General features: G+C 40.8%; 1 protein-coding gene across 1 annotated transcript in view; it reads left to right on the forward strand.

Annotated features, from left to right (window-relative positions):
• The first annotated feature begins 9,610 nt into the window (after positions 1 to 9,610).
• The window catches only part of DDX59 (DEAD (Asp-Glu-Ala-Asp) box polypeptide 59), a 27,195-nt gene continuing 10,070 nt past the window's right edge, over positions 9,611 to 26,735 (forward strand). The window contains exons 1-6 of the mRNA XM_006834161.1: positions 9,611 to 10,428; positions 14,764 to 14,931; positions 17,578 to 17,667; positions 23,406 to 23,657; positions 24,401 to 24,553; positions 25,321 to 25,449. Coding sequence (XP_006834224.1) covers positions 9,622 to 10,428; positions 14,764 to 14,931; positions 17,578 to 17,667; positions 23,406 to 23,657; positions 24,401 to 24,553; positions 25,321 to 25,449 — 1,599 coding nt within the window. The 5' untranslated portion in view covers positions 9,611 to 9,621. The remainder of the gene's footprint in view (positions 10,429 to 14,763; positions 14,932 to 17,577; positions 17,668 to 23,405; positions 23,658 to 24,400; positions 24,554 to 25,320; positions 25,450 to 26,735) is intronic.

Below are 26,735 nucleotides of genomic sequence, written 5' to 3' on the forward strand. Positions count from 1 at the left end.
TCAATAAAGAAGACTGTAGAAGAATTGATGCTTTTGAGTTATGGTGTTGGAGGAGAATATTGAAAGTGCTATGGGTTGCCAAAAGAAGCAACAGATCTGTGTTGAAAGAAGTACAGCCAGAGTGCTCCTTGGAGGCCAAGATGGCCAACCTTCGTCTCTCATACTTCAAACATATTGTCAGGAGAGACCAGTCACTGGAGAAGGATATCATGTTTGGTAGGGTGGAGGATCAGAGAAAAAGAGGAAGATCCCCAGCAAGATGGATTGGCAAAGTGGCAGCATCAGTGGGCTCAAGCATGGCATCGATAATGAGGCAGTGTTTCGTTCTGCTGTGCATAAGGTCGCTAGGAGTTGGTACCAACTCTATGGCACCTAACAACAACAACAACAACAATACAAGGTGTTAGGAATAGGAGACACTCTGTGTGTCTGATGTGTATGTATATGGAAAGTCTCTGTATTTTGTAATTTTTCTGTAAACCTAAAATTGCTCTAAAAAATAGTCTATTTTATAACCAAGTTATGTGTTGGGCTGCTAACTGCAAGGTCAGCAGTTCGAACTCACAAGGTACTCTGGGGGAGAAAGATAAAGCTGCCTCCTCCCACAGAGATTCAATGTTGGAAACCTAGAGAGCAGACCTACTCAGCCCTATAGGCTTGCAATGGGAGTCCTGGTGTGGCATTGTGGGTTAATACTGTGGACTGCAAAGTTGGTTTGAACCACAAAGTTGGTGGTTTAAGCTCACCAGCTATTCCTCAGAAACCCTATGCAGGGTCACTATGTTGTTAACAACAACAACAACATAGGCTTACCATGAGTCAGGATTGACTCAATGGCAGTGGGTTATTATCAAAAGAAAGACGATAAAGAAGGGAGGTTTGTTCTGTAAAATCAGGAGTTCCCAATAGATGCTACATCAGTTGGTCGTATAGGAGGGTGCTGTAAAATATTTGTTGTTGTTAAGTGCTATCACGAATAGCAACCCTGTGTAGGGTTCCAAGGGTTTGAACTATCAGACTTGGAATTAGTAGTTTAGTACTTATCCTATAGTGCCACATCAGGACCTGAGTCCAGCCACTGCCCTTCTGTGACTCCAATTTACATAAAAATAATGGATTTAAAAGTAAAATTCAAATAGAAAGAAAATAATTTGATTTGATGAAAAGGGATACTCAAAAATAAAACTACTAGCTAATTTGGAATGGAAGAGAACTTTCTCAACTTGATATAAGGTAGCTGTGAAAGACCTGCAACAAACACAATTCTTTTTCTTTTTTTCAATACTTTATTGTGTTATTGGCAAAGTTTACATAGCAAGTTAGGTTCACATTTGACAGTTTCTACACAAATTGCTCAATGACATTAGTTACATTTTTCACAGCATGTCAGCAGTCTCTTTGTGTTCTGGTTTCTCCTTTTCCTAGTCTATCTGGGACTACCAGCTGTGATACCCGTCAAATCAGTGAGGAGTGGTAGCTGGACATGTTGTTTGGTCTCAGGGTAGGTAAGGTTGTGGCTTGTGAAGGTTATCTGCTTTGCAGCTTTTTTCTTCTCTGAGATTTTGGCTACTTTCTTACTAACAGTGGCTGCTTACAGCCTTTTAGGAGTCCTGGTGTAGTGCTGTGGGATAAGGCACTGAACCGAAAGTTTAGTTTGAACCGCGAGGTTGGTGGTTCCAATTCATCAGCTGCTTCTTGGAAACCCTATACAGGATCACTACGAGTTGGGAATGACTTCATGGCGCTTAGCAGCATTTAGTAAAGTGAGTAGCACTTGAGGTTTTAAAAGTGCTACTCACTTTACTAACATGCAGAACATGAATTTTGTGAACTAAATTATGCCAACCAGTCTGTATTGGAAGAAGTACAGTCAGAATGCTCCTTAGAATTCAGCATTGCCAGACTTTGTTACTTACTCTTTTTTTTCTTAAATGTTTTATTGTAAATTATGTTTTAGTTTATATGGGAGAACATTAGTTTTACATTCATTCTATTGTATATTGTATCATTGCCATGGTTACAATCCCCTCCATGCTATCCTTTCCCCCTACCCCCCGGGTCTTCAGCACACAATGGCTCTCCCTCTCTGGATCTAAAGTCCCCAGCTGCTCCATCGCTCCACGTCATCATCTCTGGCTCCATTTCAGGCATCACTGCTTCTCTGGGTTGGGTCCCACTCTCTGCTCTTGTCCCTTGATAATCCTAGGGACCTCCACTCCTAGACTGGAAAGTTAATCACTCCCCTCCTTGCTATAAAACGTCTACCTTTACATTTCCGACCCTTACAATCAGTCCTGATAACAATTATTCACTATTGTATCACTAGAGACCCATCTGCATTTCGTTGCATCAGCCCCGCCTAGACAGATTGAATACTACTCACTGGAGATTCTACCTTTCGCCAGACCCTCTGGATCTAGGTTCCCTCTTGAAAGCTTGTAAGCCAGTCACTTCTTGCCTTTGTAGTCCCCCGCCCCCATTTTGGGTAGCCAATGTCCAAATTGCCCATCCCTGTCTACTCTGTTTCACTTATTCTTTAGACATATTATTTAGGAGAGACTAGTAACTGGAGAAGGACATCATGCTTGGTAAAGTGGTAGGTCAAAGAAAAAGAAGACCCTCAGGAGACATTGACACAGTGGCAGGAGCAGTGGGCTCAAATGTAGCAATTATGAAAATGGCCCAGGACTGGACAGTGTTTCAACAGCACTGCTCAACAGCACCTAACAATAGCAACAATAGATCCGTCTATCTGTTCTCACATATGTATACACCTGTACATACTTGTGCACATATGTGATCCTAGACGAGTTTTTTGGTCTTTGTTGGAATTATTGCCCTCTTACAAATGTCAAGTTCTTTAGTACAGGATCCTTTTTTTTCATGAGTGCTTCTCAGAGACATCATTTACTTTGGTCATGCCACTTTTGCCATCACCAAGAATAACAAGTATCTATAATCTAAACTCTAAACTGGAGTCCTGGTGTAGCGCTGTGGGCTAATGTGTCAGACTGCAAAGTCGTTTGTACTGTAAGGTCGGTGGTTCAAGCTCACCAGCTGCTCCTTGGAAACCCTATACAGGGTTGCTGTGGGTGGGAATTGACTCAACAGCACTTAACAACAACATAATATAAACTGTGCTCCTCCCCGCCCCATGCCATTCCTTTCCCTTGTAACCACCAATGAATATTGGATTCTTTATACATTTCTATTCTTGTTTTCTTATAGAAGGATCATACAATATTTGTCCTTTTATGTTTGACTTATTTCACTTAGCATTATAACCCATATTAAATGTGCTGTGCATCATTGTTCTTTATAGTTATATACATTTTGCTTACCATTCATCTGTATGTATTTTTCTTAGCTAGTGTGAATAAATTGGCATTGAACATAAATGTGCATATGCCTGTCTCTAGGGTATATACATAGGAGTGAGATGGCTGGATCATGGGGTAGTTCTGTTTCATTTTCCATAGTGTTTATACTATTGTAAAGTCCCACCAGCAATAGATAAAGGTTCCAATATCCCCACATTCTCACCAACATTTGTTATTGTTGTTTGTCAGTGCCAATTTAGCTGGGATGAAATGGTATCTCATTGCAGTTTTGATTTGCCTCGCTGTAATGGTCCTGGTGTGGCGCTACAGGATAAGCACTGGACCAGAAGGTCTGTTTGGACTGCAAGGTCGATGGTTCAAACTTACCAGTTGCTCTTTGGAATCCCTATATAGGGCCACTATGGTCAGAACTGACTCGTGGACACTTAACAACAGTGCATTTTTATAAGCTAGCCAATAATTCAAAAAGATAATTTGTTTTCAAAAAAGAGATCATTTGTAATAATATTGACTGTAATAAATATAGGAGTAAATCTAACCAAAGTCAATGAAACATCTTTAGAGAAAATTATAAAACTGTATTGAAAGCATTAAAGAAAACCTAAATAGAGATGTATGTTGTTGTTGGGTACTGTTGAGTGAATTTCCATTTCACTAGGCATTTGTGGGAGTCCTGGTTTGACGCCTCGTGTTAATGCGCTGGACTGCACAGTGGTTTGAACGACAGGGTCAGGTGTTCAAGCTCCCAGCCGCTCCTTGGAAACCCTATACAGGGTCGCTATTGGTCAGAACCGACTTGACGGCACTTAACAACAACAGGCATTGGTCAGAACGCAATTATCTGGTTACAGTTTTACATATCTGATGATTAATAGTATTTTCTACAGATTGTTTTCTGGCTCTCTACGTTTCGAACCACGTTTCTCCTTTACCATCCAAATACTACGCACGGGTACTACACATTCATATCCCTACATAACATCTATTCCTCCACCATCCTACTCTGAAATGAATAATAGTCTAACAAGAACATACACAAATACACTCCACTGAGCCCAGGTAAAAGTATCCCTTACTCAAGTCCCCCTTTGCTCAATCCTAAAATACCTGCAGTCATTCAACACTGCCCAACATGAGGGAACTAGCTGGAGGAGAGGAGGCTGGGGGGGTGTAAAGAGAAAGTGGGCATATCCATTGTGGTTTAAATACTTCTGCAGATTTACAAAAATATATTAACCATGTGAACACATTGCCACGCACGTCTTTTAGAGCTATAGAAGTCCATATGAATGAGGTGCCTTCAGTCGATTCTGACTCCTAGTCATCCTGTATGTTTTGGGATTCTGAGGAAGGGCTGGTGGGTTTGAACCGCCAATCTTTTGGCTAGCAGTCCAGTCCTTAGCACCACACCAGGACTCCAAGGCGTTCTTTATCGCTCAAAATAGTCGGATAGTAGATGTTTTATTATTGTCATAAATGTGAAATGTCCGCCAAAGGAGATAAATGGCAACACACAGGAACAGAGAACTATGAGCTGAGTTTTCGTTTTGGTGTTTATCCTTCTTAAAACAGAATCGGTTTTCTGGCACACAGGGCCTCTTGCCCTTCCCTTTTACCCTCATACTTTCTAAGTGTGCCTCGCTCCCTCCTTTCTGGGAGGTCTGACGTTTTCTCAGACCCAACCCACGGTTACATAAAATCTTCCAACTGGAACTCTAAATTTGCCCTTTTACCCAGAACATGCCAAGCCCAGGCAGAGGAGTTTCGCGCAGCGGCATAGGAGATTTACCCTCCGCCAGGAGCCGGGAGAGGGGGCGTGGCAAAGACGTGATGCTACCCGGCCCGCCCCTCATTTTTCCCTCCTCCCTCCCGCTCGGCCTGCTCCCAGCCAAGCACCGCCTCCCCGAGGTGGCTCCGCCTCCCACGCCGTGCTAAAGGCGCGCCGTGGTCACTTCCCAAAACCCGGAGAAGTGGATCCACTGCTCCGTACCGCCCCGCCCAGACCGCAGTCTAGACGAGCCGGTCCGGGCTTGTCGGCAGAAAGCCCAGCCCTGCTATTCGAAGCGGGAGCGATCCTCGAGCACGAGCGGATGCGGCTCAAGGTCTGCGCGGGTGAGCGTGCTGTGGCCTGGGTCCTCTATCCGGAAACGAGCACCTCTCTCCCTCTTCTTGTCTCCTAGCAGCGCCGTGACGTGCACGCCCTTCCAGGGTGTGGGCCGCCTGGCGGCGGTAGGGGCGACGCCCGAGGCGGGTCCGGGAGTGCGGGGGTGGGGTGGGAGTGTTGGCGGGAATTGGAGGCCGTACCGCCGGCCTACCGGCTGTCGCAGGTTCCTTTTTGCCTTTTGAGGACTAAGAATTCCCAGCTCCCCACCCCTGACCCTTTCCTAGTTTCAGGATAGTAATTCGGGATTCTCATTTGCGATTTTTGTTTGAAAATTTCTGGAAAGTGAATCCGGTGATTTATCCTAAGAATTTGTGTGTGTGTGCTTGTGAAAATGTCAGCTTCAAAATCAGGTTAGACTCTGCACTGATACTTTGCAAAAACATTTTGGAATAAATAGGTTTAATTACGATTGAGAGTTTGGATTCTGAAGTTAGAGTACCTGGGTTCTAACACTTAGGAGTCCTGTGAGCCCTCATAAGTGACTTCCTCTCTGTCTAGCTCAATTTCCCCATTTGCTAAATGAGCCTATGTCTCATTTACTTGCGTGGCGCTGTAGGGTCAACACTGGACTACTAACCACAAGTCCGAGCCCACCAGCCGCTGTGTGGGAGGAAGTGGAGGCTTTCTGCTTCCACAAAGCTTTTAAAAGCCTCGGAAACCCTATACATGGCCGCTGGTGTGGCACTGTAGGATAAGTACTGGACTGAAGAGTCGGTGTGAACCACGAGGTCAGCGGTTCAAACTCACCAGTTGCTTTTTTTGAAATCCTATAGTGGCAGCACTTAACAACAAAAAGTCCTTAACAACAACTTCATTTATATGAATATTCATGACTTGAAGGCAAACAACATGTAATGTGCTAATAAGCGCTACTTGTGCTTATTAGCTCTGGTAGTGTAGTGGTTACGAATCGGGCTGTGAACCTTAAGGCCAGCAGTTCGAAACTTCCAGGGTCTCTATGGTTTAAGGCCAGCAGTTCGAAACTTCCAGGGTCTCTATGGGTCGGAACCCATAGCGACCCTGTATAGGGTTTCCCAGGAGTGGTTGGTGAGCTTGAACCACCCACCTGCTGTTCAAATGACTTTATAGTCCAGCGCATCAACCCACAGCGCTACACCAGGACTCCATTATACTTGTGTCAACTGTTATATAAAAATAATATTTTTATCCTTATGGCTCGTGACTCTGATTTTTAAAATTCTAATTGGAAGACCTCAACGAGATGGATTAAGACAATGGTTGCATCCGTGGGATCAAGTATAAGAGTGTGAGGGTGGTGCAAGACAAGGCTGTGTTTCATTTAGTTGTACATTGTTGTTGTTGTTATGTGCCGTGGAGTTGGTCCCGACTCATAGCGACCCGGTACCGGATTTCCGAGGCTGTAAATATTTACGGGAGCAGAAAGCGTCATCTTTCTCCCGCGAAACAGCTGGTAGTTTCGAACTATTGACCCTGAGGTTAGCAGCTCCATTCGTAACCACTACACTACCAGAACAGCAACTGTGAAATATCCTTCCTGTCTTGTGAAAATATGTTCAGTTATGTTAGTTACATTAATCACTATGTGACAGCGCTCTCTTTTCATTGTTTGTTCCTTTTCCGATACTGTTCTGTATCCATGGATTCCAACAACTACAGCTCTGAAATATTTAAGGGTGGGGGATAATTGAATGTAAAAGTTGAATTTGCCACATGCCACGCAAATCTCTGGTAGCGTGGTGGTTACGAATTGGGCTGGGAACCACAAGGTCATCAGTTCGAAACTACCAGCTGTTCTGCGGGAGAAAGATGAACTTTCTGCTCCCGTAAAGATTTACAGCCTCACAGCCTCGGAAACCCTGTACAGGGTCGCTATGAGTCGGAACCGACTCCACGCACATAACCACCAAGCACTCTGCTGAATTCATGCCACTGTTGTGTAGGATCAGGGATCCTGTGTAGGATTTCTGAGAGCAGTGGTGGCTATGAACCGCCAATCTTGTGGTTAGCACTCTAGTGCTTATCCTACAGAGCCACACCAGAGCTCCTTTAACAGATCCTTAGTCTCTCTTCAGCATTGATTGAGCATTGCTTACCTTGTCGCTCATACATTTACTACTTGTTCTGTGCACCCTTTTTGTGTGTGTGTGAAAAATGGTTCCTGAAAGATAGTTAAGTGGTCAAAGTAATTACTCAAAGGTTAAGAAGGGAGCATTAAGTGGTATTATAAGTCATTTAGAATCCTGGTATGTCGCTGTAGGATAAGCACTGGACTGCTGACCACAAGGTTAACTGTTCAAACCCACCAACTCCTTGGAAACCCTATATAGGGTTACTATGAATCAGAACGGACTTGCTGATAATTAACAATGACAGAGATGATTTTAAGTTTACAAGAGGGTACGTGTAGGTTATATGCATATATGATGCCATTTTTTATATGAAGCTTGAGCATCCTCAGATTTTGCTATTTGTGGGGGATCCTGGAACCATTCCCCTGCATATACCAAAGGTTGACTATACTCTAGTTTTCCTGCCTCCTTATATTCTCATCTTTGCTGTCGAGTAGTTGTTGATCTTTTGACCTCATACTGATGTTTTTGGATGTTGTTTTTTTTAAAGTTTTTATTGTGAATTGAGTGATAGTTTTACATGGGAAAACATTGATTTTACACTCATTGTTTCTTTGCAATGATTACAATCTCTTCCGTGCATCATCATTCAACAGTATTTGTTTCTGTTCCTCTGTTTTTTCGTTTTTGTTTTTTGATGTACACAAATAAACACTCAAGAGTGTATAATAATTTAAACAACCAAAGGGCACATTCTGCAAGCCTGCTTCCTGGCTGCAAGCACACAACGTTTCTCCTTCCATGAGTCTAGAGCCCTCAGCTGCTCTGTTTCTGCATGTCCTGATCTCTGCCTCCATCTCGGGTGTTGCTTCTCTGGATAGGGTCCCACATTCTGCTCATGCTCATCTCCCTTGATGGCCCTAGGGTCTTCTTTTCTTGGACTGTTAAGGTTAACTACTCCCCCTTTTTTGTTACAAAACATCTACCTTTACAGTTCTGATAGTTGCAGTTAGTCATGATAGCAATTACTCACTATTGATTCATAAGAATCTTATTCCCATCTCCTTTCACCAGACCTGTCTAGACAAGAGGAAAACTATTCAGTGGGGACTCTACCTTCCACTGTACACTCTAAAACTAAACTGCCTCTCAAAAACTTGTAAACAAATCACTTTGTGCCTTTATAGCCGCCCACCCCCATTTTAAGTAGCCAGTGTCTAAGATGCCCATCCCTATCAACCCTGTATACAGTAGGAATAGGATTGATACTTGATGTGAAGACTCCTTGCTTCTCAGTTGGTATTTTGAGCTACTACATCCATAAACATAGGTCAAGTTCATCAAATTGTAGCAGTTTACACTTGTTTCCTTTATCAAAAACTTTTTTTTTTTGTCTTCCTCTAGTCAAGTTTTGATCATCAAGCCATCGAAACTAGGTCGAATGGGTATTATCTACAAGTTGGGCGTTCACGTGCATCTCCCCTCACTTCGTGTCAGCTGGATGCTTTGCTCTCTTGTACTGATGGTTTTTAATTAGGGCACAGATCTTACGGTAATATCCTTTATTTTGTGTGCCACTCTGTTATTTTAGGAAAGATGATCTCAGGGTAGACTTGGTTCTAGATTTAAAGAGTATCTAAGGGCAAAAGACTCAGGGGAGACCTCTGCTGTCTGCTGTTCCAATTTGTCTGTTTTTTAAATAAGAATTTGAATTCTCCATATTTTTCTTCCATTCTATGCAGGACCAGCTATTATGACGCTGGTCAGTGATGGTAGCTGGTCACCATCTAGTCTTTCTAGTCTCGGGGCAGATGAGATTGTGGCCCCTGTAGATTTCTCTGAGGTTTTGGTTACTATCTTTCTGTTTTGCTCCTGATAGTTAGAGACCCATAGTTGTGCCTTAGATGGTTACATTTAAGGTCATGATGACTCCTCTATCCCTTTGGCTCCCTGTCCAGGGATCTTTACTGACTAGGGTCACCTTGTGGTACTTTATATAATGTGTGAAGTTTACTGAGGGTTGAATAAATCTCATTATATAATTTCCTCAACAGAATACTGAAAGATGTTTGTTCCAAGATCTCTAAAAATCAAGAGGCATGCTAATGATGACAGCAAAGGTTGTGAGGCTAAGAAAATGAAACCACAAGCAGAAGACCTTCAGTTGGACGAAAGTAGAGATGCTCCAGCCGATGCGTTAGTTACAGGAGAAGCTGCAACACCGGACAGGCCTAGCCCTGAGTCAGGCCGCCTCCTCAATCCAGCTGACCAGTTGGCTGAGGTTTGTTTGGTAGAACCTGAGCAGGTTGCAAAAGACAATGATCTCTCTGAGGAACCTGTCAAGTCGTTTTCTAAAACACAGCGCTGGGCAGAGCCTGGCGAGCCTGTCTGTGTTATCTGCGGTCGCTATGGAGAGTATATCTGTGATAAGACAGATGAAGATGTGTGTAGCTTGGAGTGTAAAGCAAAACATCTTCTACAAGTTAAGGAAAAGGAAGAGAAAGGAAAACTCAGCAGTCCACATAAAGCTGATTCTGAGTCCGAATCTCCACTGAGTGCTTTCTATGTCTATAAAGAGCATCCCTTTGTTTTGAACCTTCAGGAGGACCAAATTGAACATCTTAAACAGCAGCTAGGAATTGTAGTTCAAGGACAAGGAGTCACCAGGCCCATCATTGAGTTTGAACATTGTGGTTTCCCAGAGACTTTGAATCACAACTTGAAGAAATCAGGCTATGAAGTTCCAACCCCCATCCAAATGCAGATGATTCCCGTTGGACTTCTGGGAAGAGACATCCTGGCCAGTGCTGATACTGGCTCAGGAAAAACGGCTGCCTTTCTTCTTCCTGTTATCATGCGAGCTTTATTTGAGGTAAATTAAAGTTTGCATCTTTACCACGTTTCATCCTTAGCTAAGGAGCCCTTGTGGCTCAGCGGTTAAGTGCTCGGCTAACTGAATGGTTGGCTGTTCAGACCCACCTAACTGCTCTGTAGTTGAAAGCCAATGACTGGTTCCTGTCAAGATTACAGCCTAGAAAACCCTGTGGGCTGGTTCCACTCTTACCTTATCAATATGGGGTCAGTATGATTCAGTGACACCTAGCAACAACATCCTTAACTATATTAAAACTGTATTAGAGCCTCAATTCCAAAGCACTTGGTTTTGGTGACCTCTGTGGTCCGAGAGCCTTAAGTCTGTTTTGAGTCTTGATATAAATTCAGACTTAATTAAACCAGCATGTGTCTGGACTTAGTCTAAGTCCTGCACAAACCTAGGGAGGGACAGCTTTTCCCTCAGGTAGAAGAGATTAGAGTACCACTCCTGGGCAAGTGCAGGGAGAGGCAGTTTTGCCCATGCTTGTACAAAGAACCAGGGAACTTGTCTGGGCAGGTCTTTTATAGTTGTTACTGAGTGCCATTGAATTGGTTCTAACTCATAGCCACTCTGTATAGGGCTTCCAAGGACTGTTTGGTGGATTTGAACTGTCTTCCTTGTGGTTAGCTGTCTTACGTTGATCCTACAGTGCTACATCACAACTCCTTACTGATAATAGTTGTTGTTGGTGGATGTGTGCTGTGGTTATGACTCATAGCGACCCTATGTGGGCTGTTAATATTTAGAGGAGCAGAAAGCCTCATCTTTCTCCCGAGGAGTGGCTGATAGATTTGAACTGTTGACCTTGTGGTTAGCAGCCCAATTCATAATCCACTATACTACTAGGACTCCTTTTACTGATAATAGCTGCAAGTTAAAAGTTGGGGTCTTCCAGAGAGGGAGAGAGGCTGTGTGCTGACAACCAGGGGGAAGACTTGCAGAGTATATCTTTTGGTTGGTTAATGATGCATGAAAGGGGTTGTAACCATGGCAATGAAATGACTCACGATAGGATGAATGTAAAGCTAATGTTCTCCCGTGTAAACTATCACATAGTTCACAATAAAATATTTAAAAAAAAAAAAAAAGTTGGGATCTTAGTGACTATGGCTCAGGACCACATTGTCATGAGTCATACCCTGACTATCATATAGCCAGAAGGTTGAAGCCCCAGAACCAAACCTGTAAACTTTTTTAAATCTGCAGTTGTATGCATATCACCATCATGATCCCCGCCTAGTACACAGTGATGAATTGATCTTTGGCCTTTGGTGATCTGATGGTGATTTCTTTGTTGCCTAATCATACATTCCACGGCCCTTAACAACAATCATACATATACAAGGAACTTCATGGCTGTGAGTCAGTGGAAATTCATTGGCCTTATGCTGACAGTTTCCCTCGTTCTGGCATGATTGTCTTGTCTTTGTCCTGTTCAAAGCTTGATAAAAGGGTCTCTATAGAATATGCTTGAATTTGTGGTCCTTTCTTCCCTAGCACAAAATCCAAACTAAATATTTAGAACTTTACTTAGAAAGTTTTCTTTTTCTATATTAAACCAAGATCTCTTCATTGAGGGTCTGATAAAACAGTTGCTTTTCTTACAAAGCATTTTATGTGTGTGTGTGTGTGTGTGTGTGTATGTGTAGTCCTGGTGTGGCACTATGGGTTAATGTGCTGGACTGCAGGGTTGCTTTGAATTGCAAAATCAGCGGTTCAAGCTCACCAGCCCTTCCTCGGAAACCCTATATAGAGTCAATATGAGTTGGTGCCAACAACGTTGTAGTCCAGTCCTTATCCTACAGCACCACACCAGTACCCCATATATAGTCATGAGGTTGATTGACATAGTGGTAGTATGTTGGGAGAAGTACAGCCAGAATGCTCCTTGGAAGCCAGGATAGCCAGACTTTGTCTCTCAAACTTTGGACATATTATCAGGAGGGAACAGTTCCAGGAGGAGGATATCATGTTTGGAAAAGTGGAGAAAAAGAGGAGGACTCCCAGTGAGATGGATTGGTACAATAGCAGTAGCAATGGGTTCAAACGTAGCTATGATTTTGAAATTGGTGCAGAACCAGGCAGTGTTTTGTTCTGTTGTGCATAGGATTGCTATAAGTCACTACCGATTCTATGGCACCTAACAATAGCAAACATATTTATATTTTATATAGGTGTGTGTATGTTTTATAATATATATATAAAACATTTCTCATTAAAGGAATAAACTTTTCGTTTGGCGGAGGTGGGGAGGATCCAGTGGACCAGAGAGGGTACAGTTTTTGTCTAAATTTAGCTATCTTGGATTTTGGTGTCCTGATTTGGTGCTGCAAGATAATCACTGGACTGTTAACTAAAAGGTCAGCTGTTCAAACCAACCAGCTGCTCTTTAGAAACCCTATACAGTGTCGCTTTGAGTATGACCTAACTCAATGACACTTAACAGCAACAACTAATTTCTACCAAAGTTAGAACACTATCATAGAGTTTCAAAATACACCCTTAAATATCATCTGTGGTTCATCTTAAAATGCTACCTTACTTTACCTGTTAGTATGAGGGTGAGTCAAAAATGCCCATACCCTGGCTATACAAATTATTTCAATGAAACTTTAGGAAAGACAAATGCATCATTTTTCAACATACTCTCCTTGCTTTTCAGTACACTTTGACCATCTGTCAACAAGCTTTCGTATTTCCTTATTAAAAAATGTTTTCGGCTAAGCTTCAAGCCACAATTGCACTGCTGTCTTCACTTCTTCAGTGGTAAATCTTCATCCTCAAAGGGCTGCTCTCAGGGGACCAAACAAGTGAAAGTTCAGTGGAGCAAGATCAGGACTATAGGGAGGATGCTTTAATACTTCAGAACAAAGTTTTGCAGTGTCAACAGTGTGGGCACAGTTGTCTGGGCAGAGGTGTGTGGACGTGCATTGTCATGCAAGATCACAGTGTCCTTGGATAGCAGTCCTCTGCATTTATTCCAGAGTTCAGGCTTTAGCTCTTCAGTGAGCATCTCATTGTAATAGGCACTGTTGATTGTTGAATCTTTTTCATGATAATTTTCCAATGCTGGCCCTTGAGATTCCCAGAAAACTGTATGTATCAATTTGCCAGATGATGGTTGACTTTTGAACTTTGTCAGTGACTGAGGGTGTTTCAGGCTCTTAGTGATGAATTGTCATCAGTAATGATATTTTTAAAGACACTTTGACCTTCCTTCAAGTATCAGTTCAAATTTTGTTTGCAGATATCCAAACACTTGTTTATGCTCTCCTATGAGTTGTTTTGGTACCCATACTACACGAACTGTTTGAAACACCAAGTCTCATAGATTATTTCATAGGCAGATCCATGGCTGTTTTGCAAATGATTTTCCAAATGATCCACTGTCACTAGTCTGTTGGATGGAATCATTTCATGTGCATGCTCAGTGTTGTCATCAGCTGTGGATGTGGATGGGTGTTTTAATATAATGGGACTGCAGATAATTTTTGATTCATCCTCATAGTTCATAAAGCACTTGGTCACATAATTAGTTCTCCAAGCATGCTGAGTAATTACTATTTCCAAATATTGGTGACTTTGTGAGCTAAGTAAGGCAAGGAGGAAATGAATGAGAAAAATAAGGGCAAAGAGAGGAAGATAATAAAGGGAGAAAATTTGGACAAACTAGAGTAGTGAAAAATAGCGTGAGGAAAAAAGAAAAGAAAGCAGGGAATGAAGTGTTTATATAAGGTAGGCAAGAAAAAAGTGAATCAACAGGAGAACTAAGAGGGAGGGATGCTAAGCATTAACTAGATGTCATGGTCCCTGACGGGTTTTCTGGTGTGAGGAGGTCAAGGCGCAAATGCTCTGTTTTCCTACACTGGTTAATACGGACACTTCCTGATACAGGCTCTTTCTTGCCCCCTTTCTGATCATTCATTGTGTTCTGTAAAACTGGGTTCATCTCTCATACTTCAGACATTTGTAAGGAGGCACCAGTCCCTGAAAAAGGACACCGTGCTTGGTAAAGTAGAGGATCGCTTTACCCTTTAGCAAGCCCTTAAGCAAGATGGCAACAGCAATGAGCTCAAGCATAAGCAGGATGGTGAGGGAAGCACAGGATGGATCAATGTTCACTATGAGTTGGAGCTGACTCATTGGCTCCTGACAACAACAAATCATGATTTTGAAAAAAAAGAAAATCTGCAGTGAGCAAAATGCATAAGAACTGGTTTTAAGGAAACATTTTAAAGGGAAATGTTCCTGGAATTCCTGTGCAGATTTAGTTCCCAGATTAGCAGGAATGAATTCTTTGTGTTTTTAGATTTGTTTTTCATGTCTTTGCAGGACAAAACTCCATCTGCACTTATTCTAACACCAACAAGAGAGCTAGCCATTCAGATAGAGAGACAAGCTAAAGAGTTGATGAGTGGCCTTCCTCGAATGAAAACAGTGCTTCTTGTAGGGGGCTTACCCTTACCCCCCCAGCTTTATCGATTGCGACAACATGTTAAGGTAAGCACAGTTTAATAGCATGTCTTAAAAAGTTCTATACAGGATATAGAAAAAACTTTTTTTTTCCCTTGAGGAATTTCTGAGTGTGATTTTAGGTAGCCTTTAAATTTTTGCCCAGGAAGCAATAATTAAAAAATTTTTTTTTGTTTTGTGTAGGAGAGGAAAGAAACACAATTTATTGAGGTCTGTTGCATGCCAAATGCTGTGGGGTGTTTTCACATGAATTTTCTCATTGAACCCTACATTGGCTTTTGGAGGTGGGTTGCCATATCCCATCTCAGAAAGATGAGATTGATCGAGGGATGATGGTTACCAAGATTGAAACCTTAATCTGTATTACTTTGCTCTTTCAGAGGAGTCAGGGACCTTCAAACAGTAGTTATTTATCAGCTGGTATCACACTTCTGCAGTACCCAACAACTTGTGTGGGTGAACATCAGCCTTTTTTTTTTTTTTTTTATAAAGAACTGTTTTGAGAAGAAAATGAGATGTCTTTGACAGATTTAAAATGCATGGGATATAATTTTAAGAAATTGCAGAATGAATTCAAAGGCTGTTGGATCAGTGATTTTCAATGTGACCCTTCAATATGTAAAACAGATAAACATTAAATAAAATAGGTTTTATTAATAAAATATAAGTTCAGCAAGATATATGTTTAAAGTAAGCAAAAGTATTTTTTGATGCACATCAAAATTGCAGTTGGGGTAATGGGTTTAAGTACAGACTCCTGTCATCCCTTGCTTTGGTTTGTTTTCTGCTGGCCTACCTCCTCGGGTCTGCATGACATTTATTTTGTTTGCAAGAAGTAGACAACACCCTGACTCACATGGATAAGTAGCTTTTAAACAACTAATCTTGTCTTCCCAGGGTACTCACAAAAATGATCAATAAGCTACAGGAGGATTTCATTCTGAGATCTTAAAAAAAATAAGTAAATGCAGCATGTAACATTTAGAAGGTAACAGGTATGAATGGGCACAGTGTTGTTTTTTAGGGCAATCTCAAAGAAAAGTTACTAGTATGGTATAGCTTATTTTCCGTAAATTCCTGACCCATGCATTGAGTTGGCACATGTCTTTCATCTCCTTCGATGTGGACCAGTTCTCAGTATTTCCTTTTTTCCCTATGATCCTGATACTTCTGAAGATTACATGATACTTACAGCACTTTGAAAGGAGCCCTGGTAGTATAGTGAGTGGATTATGCAATGGGCTGCTAACCTCAAGGTCTGAGAAAGAACAGACTTTCTGCTTCTGGAATGATATACAGCCTCAGAAACCTTATAGAGGATCACTGTGAGTCAGAACTGACTGGAGGGCACACAACCACCACCACCACCCTGGTGCTTTGAAGAACATCTGCCAGTTGATTTGAGTCAAGTTATGTATCTTTAACAGGAATATCACAGAAGAGATACTTTATTCTTTTCATTGCTTCATTTTAGGTGTCACACGATTTCAGTTTGTCCCTATTGGTGATATTATCTGTATAACTGTAAAGTTTTTGTTTTATTTTGTCTTCTCCTTTGTAGTTAGTATTTTTTTCTTGGGATAAGGAGTACTTTAAGACTGTAAATATCTGATTCTTCACCAAATTCGCTCTCTCTCACTTTTACTCTCTGTTTTTTCCATCTAGTGATATAAGTGTAAGCAGAACCCTATAGTCTCATGGATCCAGATCCTAATAATCCTGACATTTTATCATTTTCAGTGATTTCTTCCATCCTTTTAGTGTGTAGTTGAAAAGTGGACTATAATTGAATCTCTTAGAGTCCTGGTATAGCACTGCGGGTTAATGCGCTAGACTGCAAGGATGGTTTGAACCATAAGGTTGTTGGTTCCAGCTTACCAGTTGCTCCTCGGAAACCCTTTATAGGGTTGTTATAAGTTGGAACCAACTCGATGGCACTTAACAACAACAACAACATTAGATCACGTGTAACTCTACTGTCCTTTATGTCAGATGCTGTCGCAGTAATTATGGATGAGAGAACAGAGACTCACACCATTACTTAATGCTAGATCTAAGAATCTTACATAAGTGTGTTTGACTAAACAGCCTTTACTTTTAACCACTACTTCAACTAATAAATTATAAGACTATTACAAGCTTAAAGCAAACTTAATTTTAAAATGAAACGATAGGCACAAAGAGATAGAAGATATGTTCACTTGTTCACAGAGTTAGATTGTATTCACACTGCCTGCAACGCTGGTGGGTTTGAACTTCCGGCCTTGTGGTTAGCAGTCCAGTGCTGATCCTACAGCACCACACTAGAACTCCCTGGGGCTGGATTGTTGTTGTTAAAGGCCATCAAGTCAGTTCCAACTCATAATGACTCTGTATAGGGTTTGCAAGGAGCGGGTGATGAGCTTGAACCACTGACCTTGCAGTTCAGCACACTAATCCACAGCGCCACACCAGGATCATGGTTTCTTGTTGTGTACAGTACTTAACTTCATACGCATTTATTTGTCTTTTCCTTTATATCAGGAATTATGGTTGACTTACCAGTTAGTGAATTTTAAATGTTTACGGCAATGTCTGACACATAGTAATAGCCACTCAATAAATATTGAATGAATAATGAATGAATATTGTCTAATTTCTGTTTTTCAAATTTGGCTTTTGTCTTTCCCTCAGGTTATCATAGCAACCCCTGGACGTCTCCTGGATATAATGAAACAGAGCTCTGTGGTACTCTGCGGAATAAAAATTGTAGTAGTAGATGAAGTAAGTCATGTATGAAAAATGCTAGTTACACATTTGTACATTATTTATGAAAAGTGTGTCACCATTTTATAATTTCATTGTCTGGTCAGATACTTTGTCTCTCAAAGGAAAAAAAAATTCAAGAATTTAAAAAATTGCAATAGTAGTTCTTGGTTTCTCTGCAACACCACAGCTAAAACTAAAGTATATTGTTGCTGTTAAGTGCCATTGAGCCAGTTCCGACTCATAGTAACCCTAACCCTATATAGGGTTTCGAGGAGCAGCTGGTTGGTGTAAACTGCCCACCATATGGTTAGCAGTCTAGGTGCTGATCCTATAGTGCAACACCAGGACTCCTTACTAAACTTTAGCTGTCTTTTCCTCTTTGATAGAAAACACAAATTCAATAGCTACTGTATTCTCAGTGATAGGACTTTTAAACATTTGATGCTTGGAAGTAATGTAATTGGATGACATTTTATTATTCCCTCCTTTTTTTGTTGTTTTTTATTCAAATTAATTAGTTTTTCCTTCAGCGACTTCTACACAAATTGTAGCCAGTGTTGTGCTCATTGTTGTGGTAAAAATGAAATCCTTATTCAGTCAGCATGCATGGAGTACCTGTCCTATGCCTCCTCAGCAGGGAAAGAATATGGGTCCCCTATGTTCTTCGAGGAGAGAGACATGAGCTCGTAAATAACACAACTGGTTATGTGCAGAAATGGAAGTAAACTCAGAAATGTTATTTAGGCACACATTGTCAGTTCTACATAAGTTTGGCTGGCTTCACAGAGAAGTTTAAAGTATCATTCATGATGCCAAGATGTTGAAATCTTGTTGGAGAGAGCAGACACATATACTTGGAATAAGGGTAAGAATATTATCCTGAGGTAAAAAAGTACTGCAGTGTATGATATAACCCAGGGAGCATCAGCCTTTTTCTGTACAGAGGCAGGTAGTAAATATATTAGGCTGTGGGGCTGTATAGGCTCTTTAACAACTACTCAATGCTAACATGTTGTTGTAAGTGCCATCAAGTCAGTTCCAAGTCAGCAACCCTGCACAACGTTTCCAAGGAGGGACTGGTGGGTTTGAACCACTGACCTTGCGATTAGCAGTCCAGTGCTTATCCTACAGCGCCACATCATATAGACAGGATATAATGAATAGGTATGACTATGTTCCAAATATACTTTAAGACGCAGACTTCTGATGTAGGCCATAAGTAAAATAATGTTGTTAAATGCCGTTGGGTTGGTTCCGACCGATAGCCATCCTGTATAGGGTTTCTAAGGAGCAGTTGGTGAGTTTCAACCACCGACCTTGCAGTCCAGCGCATTAACTCACAGCACAACACCGTCTTTCAAAGTCAAGTCAAATCCCCTTACGTCTGAGAAGCCATTTTTAAAGTGTCAGTAAATTTATTTTCTTATTTCTCCTCCAAATCTTATTGGTCCTGACCATCAGTAATATTATATATGGTCCTATTATTCTACCTGACCTTGAAAGATGGCAAAGGATTTCAGAAACTTGTGTCAGCTGTTCCAGGTGAAGAGACAACACAAGCAGAAGAGGAGAGTCAGTGTATATGTGGTGAAGGCAGAAAATAGACCTGACAGATTGAAAAGTTCTTGAGAAAGAGACGAGGAAGCAAAGTTGAGTAGTTAGGGTGGGGTTAAATTATAGAGGACTTGAAAGAGAGACAGAGGAATTTGAATTTGATGTGGGTGACAATGAGGCTTTCTAAATTATTGAGTTGGGGTGTAGCTTATTGAAAGTGGTGGTTTAGGAAGGTTATTCTGCTATTCTCTGCAAAAGAAATTACAGAAGAAAGAACTGGAGAGATGTTGTAAGGAGCAGTTCTGAGGAGGTGAGAAGGGTCAGGACTAGGGTGGAGGCAGATGGAGCCAAGGAGAAGGGTTAAGTCTGAAAGTCACTGTAAAACAGGAATAATTTATGAGTCTTGCTTGTGATGACTAAATATGAGAAGGGGAGAAGAGGAAAGCCTTAGAAGTAACTCCATAGATATAAGAATAGTTGTGCCTTTCATATTAAAAAAGGACAGTTGGACAAGAGGCTGGGTGTTGGTAATGAATTTGAATTTGGTTTTAGACATGTTGAATGCCATGTGAGTGATGAGCTGTCTACAGAACTATTCTGTAGATAATAGGAAATGTGCATCAGAATCCATGAGATGTAATGGTTTCTCTAAGGAAGGTGACTTAGAAGACAGAGAGACAAGGACAATAGCTAATGGCCTGGAGTTTGAAGATGAGTCAGTAAACTGGAGTAGGCTGAGAGACCAGAGAGGAACTGGGAATAAGTACTATCCCTGAAGAAGAGAGAAGAGACTGTTTCAAGGAGGGTGGTGAGACCACAACAATGTTTAGGAATGGAAAAAAAAAATTCCCTTTGAAACTAGAAGCTGCTCTGTCACCCTTCTGTGACTCCTTCCACCCCAACCACCTGCTCTTTCTTCTTTTAGTGCCTGTGACTCTGTCAAACCTTCCTCCTGAGTCAGACTTCAGACTTACTTTCTGCTCTGATCTGTTGAACTCTTTACCAGCTTTACTTGTCTCATACTGTGTCCTGTGCTGTATCCCTAGACTCAAACACAGTATTTTTCCCAAGGGTACCTTACTGATAGATGTCACCGGGGTTGTTCAATGTCTAGCAGGTGACCACATCTTTCACTTGGATGTTGGACGTTATGATTTGTTAGGGTCGGGGTTAGGAGTCCTAGTAGTACAATTGGTACTCTCTCAACCACTTTTCACAATGTCAGCTGTTTGAAACCACCAGCTGCTCCATGGGAGAAAGATGTGGCAATCTGCTCTAAAGATTGTTGTTGGTAAATGCTGTTCATAGTGACCTTGTATAGGATTTTTGAGGAATGGCTGGTGCATTTGAACTTCCAACCTTGTGGTTAGCAGTCCAGTGCTTGTCCTGCAGCACTACACCAGGATTCCATAAAGATTGCTGTTAAGTGCCATTGAGTCAATTTCAAACCATAGCGACTCTGTATAGGGTTTCCAAGGAGCCGCTGGTGAACTTGAACCGCTGCCCTTGTGGTTCAAACCAACTGCAGTCCAGCACATTAACCCACAGTGCCACACCAGGACTCCTCATAAAAATAGCCTTGGAAACTCTGTGGGGCAATTCTACTGTCCTATAGGGTCACTATGAGTCAGCATCGACAGTGGCAGTGAAACTTGTTATTGTTTAGGTGTGAGTTGGGATCCTGAAACCCTTTAAACTCATTCTCGGTGACTCTTATCTTCAGGACAGTTTGGAAGATATTGATTAACAAAGTGCCTGGCCTATAGTTAAGTACTTGTTAAGTGCTTAAAATTAATGTGCGCTTACTTGTCAAATACATTTTTAGGTCTTTTTTATATGCTAGACACTATTCTCAGTTCTGGGGATACAATGGAAAGTGATTCAGATAAACACACTGTCTCACGGAACTGTGACACCTGTACACAAGATAATATGGCAGACAACAAGATGGGTAGTCAGGGCAGGACTTCCTGAGAAAGTGAATTTCATGCCGAAATAGGATTGAAAGGAGCTAGCCATGCAAAGACCCATCTGCAAGGAAGGCTTTCAGACAGACTAGTCTGGGCCCAGGTCTTAAGTGGGCATCAGTGGGAAGTATTTATAGACCAAGAGAAAGCTGGAGAGGTAGGATCATGGAACAGTGATGGGGGGAGAGTGGTAAGAGGTGACATCAGAGATGTGAACGAAGGTGAGAACTTGCAGGACTTCTAGGCCATGATTAAGGGTTGAATTTTATTCTAAATGTGATGGGAAGCCACTGGAAGGTTTAGGAAAGAGCAGGCAACATGTGGTTTGTAGTCTAGAAAGACTTGTGTGGTTGCTTGAGAAGAGAGTGAGGGAGAGGAAGAGCAGAGTGAGAGATTGCCAAACATAGAGTAGTAGAAGTAATGGAAGCTGTGATGATGTCTGCAGTGTGGGAGAACAGGGAAGTTCAAAGTTCAGTTCTTTATATTTTTCTGTTATTTACCCAGTTTTATGCAATGAGTATATTCATTCTGTTATTAGAAAAAAATTAAAATTGTGCCTTTAAAAGTATCTTTGCGAAAACGTAACAGGTATAATGATGCCTAATCATTAGCTGCTGGCTTTGACAGCTGGGAAGACACTGCCAACCTGAAGGTCCAGTGAAGTGAGAGAAATGGAAGCCTAGTAATTGGACAGAGAATGGGGCTGAGAGAGCAGAAGAATAGAGGTAGCGGTTGAGGCTACTTTTCAGGAAACGGGGGTGACAAGAGGTGCTAAAGGAATTTCTCTCAAAGGGCTGAAAGATGGCCATGTACCAAGGTTCTTGGAGGTATTTTTAAGGGAAGGAGTGCAGTGGTTGGGTTTGGGACACACACTGTGTATATTTTCTAGTTCTCACAATTAATTGAAACGTTGGCTGAGTCTATGATGCTGTTTTTGTTAAGTGATCTTTTCATTCCACTTTTCCATGAACTATTTGAAGCCCTTTCATATCATAGCCAAATCCAAGCCCACTGCTAATGAGTTAATTCAGAGTCATGTAGACCCTATATAGAGTTTCTGAAAATGTCAATCTTTATGGGAGCGGAAGGCATCATCTTTCTCCCAAGGTATGATTGGTGGGTTTGAAGTGTTGACCTTGTAGTTAGTAGTCGTGCTTAATCTTGTTTCTAAGTGCTGTTGATTTGGTTCCAACTCATAGCAAAGCTGTATAGGGTTTCTAAGGAGTGCATGGTGGGTTGAACCGCCAACCTTGTGGTTAGCAGTTCAGTGCATATCCTAAAGCACCACACCAGGACTCCTTCATTTATTTAAGAGTGTGTACTGTAGTCTCAGCCAATGTTTCAATTAATTATCAGATCTAAAAAAATTCACAGCCTTGGCAACCTTATGGGACAGTTCTGCTCTGTTCTGTGAGGTTGCTGTGAGTCAGAATTGACACAGTGGCAGTGGGCTTGTTGTTTTTGAAATAATGAAAATATTTGCATAATCATATTAAGTATATATGTTGTTGTTGGCAAGTGCCCTTGAATCAGTTCTGACTCATAGTCACTCTGTATAGGTTTTCCGAGGAGCAGCCGGTGGGTTTGAACCACTGACCTTATGGTTAGCAGTCCAGTGCTTATCCTACAGTGCCACACCAGGACTCCAAGCATATATGTTGTTGTTGTTAGGTGCCATCGAGTCGGTAACAACTCATAGCGACCTTATACACAGAAGAACGAAACTCTGCCCGATCCTGGGCGAACCACAAAATTGTTGCCACACTTGAGCACATTGATGCTGCCACTTTGCCAATCCATCTTGCTGGGGGTCTTCCTCTTTTTCTCTGATCCTTCACCTTACCAAGCATATGTTGTTGTTAAGTACCGTGGAGTTGATTCCAACTCAGTGACCCTGCACAGGTCTTCTGAGGCTGCAAATCTTTACGGGAGCAGAAAGCCTCATCTTTCTCCTGCAGAACAGCTGGTAGTTTTGAACTCCCGACTTTGAGGTTAGCAGCCCAATTCGTAACCACTACGCTACCAGAGCGCCTTTACCAAGCATATATAGTTACATAATATATAGTTTTATATAATTACATGATTTTTCTCTGTTGGTCCTCTGTCTTTTTACATGGTGGTATATTTTTCTATGTAAGGTTTTTAATATTTTATGTTCTTAATTAGTCTTTCCTGGGGTAGCTTTGGGTTTTAATGTCAAGCAATACTAACTTTACAATGGTTTTATTTTAGGCTGATACCATGTTAAAGATGGGCTTTCAACAACAGGTGCTTGACATTTTGGAAAACGTTCCTAACAATTGTCAGACCATTTTGGTTTCAGCCACAATTCCAGCTAGCATGGAACAACTAGCAAGCCAGCTTCTCCATAACCCTGTGAGAATTACCACTGGAGAAAAGAACCTGCCTTGCTCCAATGTGCGCCAAATTATTTTATGGATAGAAGAACCATCCAAAAAGAAAAAATTATTTGAAATTTTAAATGTGAGCGGTAAAGCAGTCACTCCAATTTTGTACATTGTATCTGTGTTTTTAACAACTCTTAAGAGAATGGTTTTTAGATAAAATTTTTGGTTGAGGTATTTAATAAGTGCTTTACCTAGCTCAGAATTCTGTGAGAATCAGATGGATTTGTGTGTGTATGTGTGTGTGTGAGAGAGAGAGAGAGAGAAAACAGTGAAAATGCTGTTTAAATGCAGGGGTGGTTTTTATTTTCTTTATTACAAGACATGTATGTGCAAAGAATAGTCCTAAAGAATTATGTTTCTTCTTTCAACAATTTCTAGTAGTTTTTATATATAAGATGGGGGTGGATTTTCAAAGTCTCTCTCAACTATTCTGTTCTTGAAAAATTGTTTTTAAAACTTTAACTAACTGAAACATATATTGGCTAAGTGGGCAATATGTGTACAGAGTAGTTCTCTAACAAGTTGTATTAAGTTCAATGTGGCTTTTCTTGACTTCTGGATAGTATTCAAGTTGTATCAATTGAACTTGAAATTTAGAAACAATATATATTTTGAATACTAATGAAATGCTGGAGAAATGTGAAGGGCAATAGACAGACTTTTGTTTATGCATTTTTTGAATGCTCATTTATAAATATTTTCCCCTGAACAATATTTATAAAACTATTAATAAGCTGCTTTTTGTATTAATGTCTTCAGAAAAACATTTCATTATGAATTGTTTCACGAATAATTTTAAATATGTTTTTAATTTTTCAGGATAAGAAACTCTTTAAGCCTCCAGTGTTAGTATTTGTTGACTGCAAACTAGGAGCAGATCTGTTGAGTGAGGCAGTTCAGAAAATCACAGACCTGAAGAGCATATCTATACATTCGGAGAAGCCACAAATAGAAAGGAAAAACATATTGAAGGTTTGACTTTCAACATTCTACATTCTTATACATTCATATACTGCCCTATATTTAGTATAAATATTAGTACAAAAAGCAGCCCTATATGCCACTTTGTCCCATTTCTAAGAGACACCATATTACCAGCTGGTTTTTAAAGCAGACCTGGTTTTATAAATTCTAAGAACTTCAGGCAAGCAGTGACTGTGAAGTTCATTGTTCTCTTGCTCAGCCTTGTGTGTCTTGGGAGCAATCAGCTTTGCTCTCTAAGGAATATGTACGAAATAGATAACTAATTCGGAATCCACTGGGGCAGAGCAGTAGTTTACCTCTGGAAAAGGTTTGCCTGGCTAAGTAAATACAATATATTTAATGGAAGTTGGAAGGAACTTGGGGGGTCCCTAGGTGGCACAAACAATTAAGTACTCAATTGCTATCATAAAGTTGGTGGTTTGAACTCACCCAGAGGCACCTTGGAAGCAAGGCCTGATGATCTGCTTCCAAAAGGCTGTAAAAAAAAGTCCTTGTGCTTGAGTGGAGCATAGTTTACTCTGAAACCGGTAGTGTTCCCATAAATTGAAATCAACTCAGTGGCAATTGGTGATGGGAGGGCTGGGGAGAGCAACTTAAACTATATATACCTTTCAAGTATACAACGACCTTTACTTATTGAGGCAATATTACAACAACAGTATTAAAGTAAGCATCAAACAGAAAAAATAGTTGAACTAAATAAAACCATATAAAACAAATTCTGCAGTCATAACTTTTGTTGCTGTTTTGGAAAGGGATTGCTTGAAGGAGACTATGAAGTTGTAGTGAGCACGGGAGTCCTGGGACGAGGCCTGGACTTGATCAATGTCAAGCTGGTTGTCAACTTTGATATGCCTTCAAGTATGGATGAGTACGTGCATCAGGTAAAGAGGTTATACGTGCTACCACCATTCTGTTCCTGAGGTTTTGGGGGGTAAAGCGTTGCCAACATACTGTTAAGTAAAAAAATTCGGACATAAAACTTCATATATTTTTACATTAAAATATATATGGATAAAAACTAAATTTTGTTTGTGAAAATTATGTATGCAAGGGGCTTCTTAAAAAGCTCATGGAAAATGAAATGGAAAGATAATGAAATTTTTACAAGAACTTTATAAAGGCACCCTCGTATACCTGAAATGTATAGAAAAAAATAGCTGGAAATAAATAACCAAAAAACTAATTTAAAAAAATAGATTTAAAAATTTTATGTCCTTTATTTTTCTTATTTTCGCCAGTAAGCATATTAATGGCTTTTGTAAGTTGATACATGTAGTCAGAATAAAATTGACCCTTCAAAGTGTTTTGTTTTGTTTTTTAGGACTCCTGCCTTCATCTACTCTTCCTATCCTTATTTGTTCTAGTCTTTCACCCTTTAAAGTTTTGTTCCCTTCTTTTGCTGCCAAAGATAACAATAGCTCAGCTTTCTAGCAGAAATAGAGCCTGTCCTCTTAGCACCACGTTATCTCATCAACTGCTACCTGTCTTCCTTCTCTGGCATCACTTACCAAGCCCTCAAGTGAAGCCTTTCTCTCAGGTTCTTAGAATCACCTGTGAATGTCACATTCACCTGAATCACCCACTCAAATGCTTTAAGTGCCATTCGTGCCTTGTTGCTTTTATTTTTACCTAGAAGTAATAATACGGCAATACTCTCCTGTCCCTCAGCCCCCACCCCCTTTTTTTTTTTTGGTGCCACTTCATTTACCTGTATACCAGGAATTTGAGTATTACACAAGAGTTGACTGTTAAAATAACTCAAGCCTATTGTCTTTCAAACTTTTCTTTTAGTCATACTAGATGGAAATCCTAAAATGGTAAAATATTTAAGTAGCTTTTCTGCTTCTTACACAGTATATGCTGATTCTAATTATTTAAACTTTTCTTGATAATCTCAAAGTCAACTCTGTGGCTCTTCAGTATTTGCAGTGTCTCATGCTGTAATACAGTGACAGCCTGAGGGATTGTTGAAATCTAGAGGGTTTCTTACTTCTACTCAGAATGGCTCTAGATTACTCTGCTTGTCTAGTTCTGTATCTGGGTCTTTGTTTCAATAATTGAAGTGCATATATGATAATAAATAATTCATATAGCAAAATATGTAAAATTAAAAGTCTTCCTTTTCCCATCGCTTTAAGTCAGTCTTATCCTTGAGTGGTTACCAGTT

This window comes from Chrysochloris asiatica, unplaced genomic scaffold, assembly GCF_000296735.1.
Source record: "Chrysochloris asiatica unplaced genomic scaffold, ChrAsi1.0 scaffold00009, whole genome shotgun sequence".
NCBI lineage: Eukaryota > Metazoa > Chordata > Mammalia > Afrosoricida > Chrysochloridae > Chrysochloris > Chrysochloris asiatica.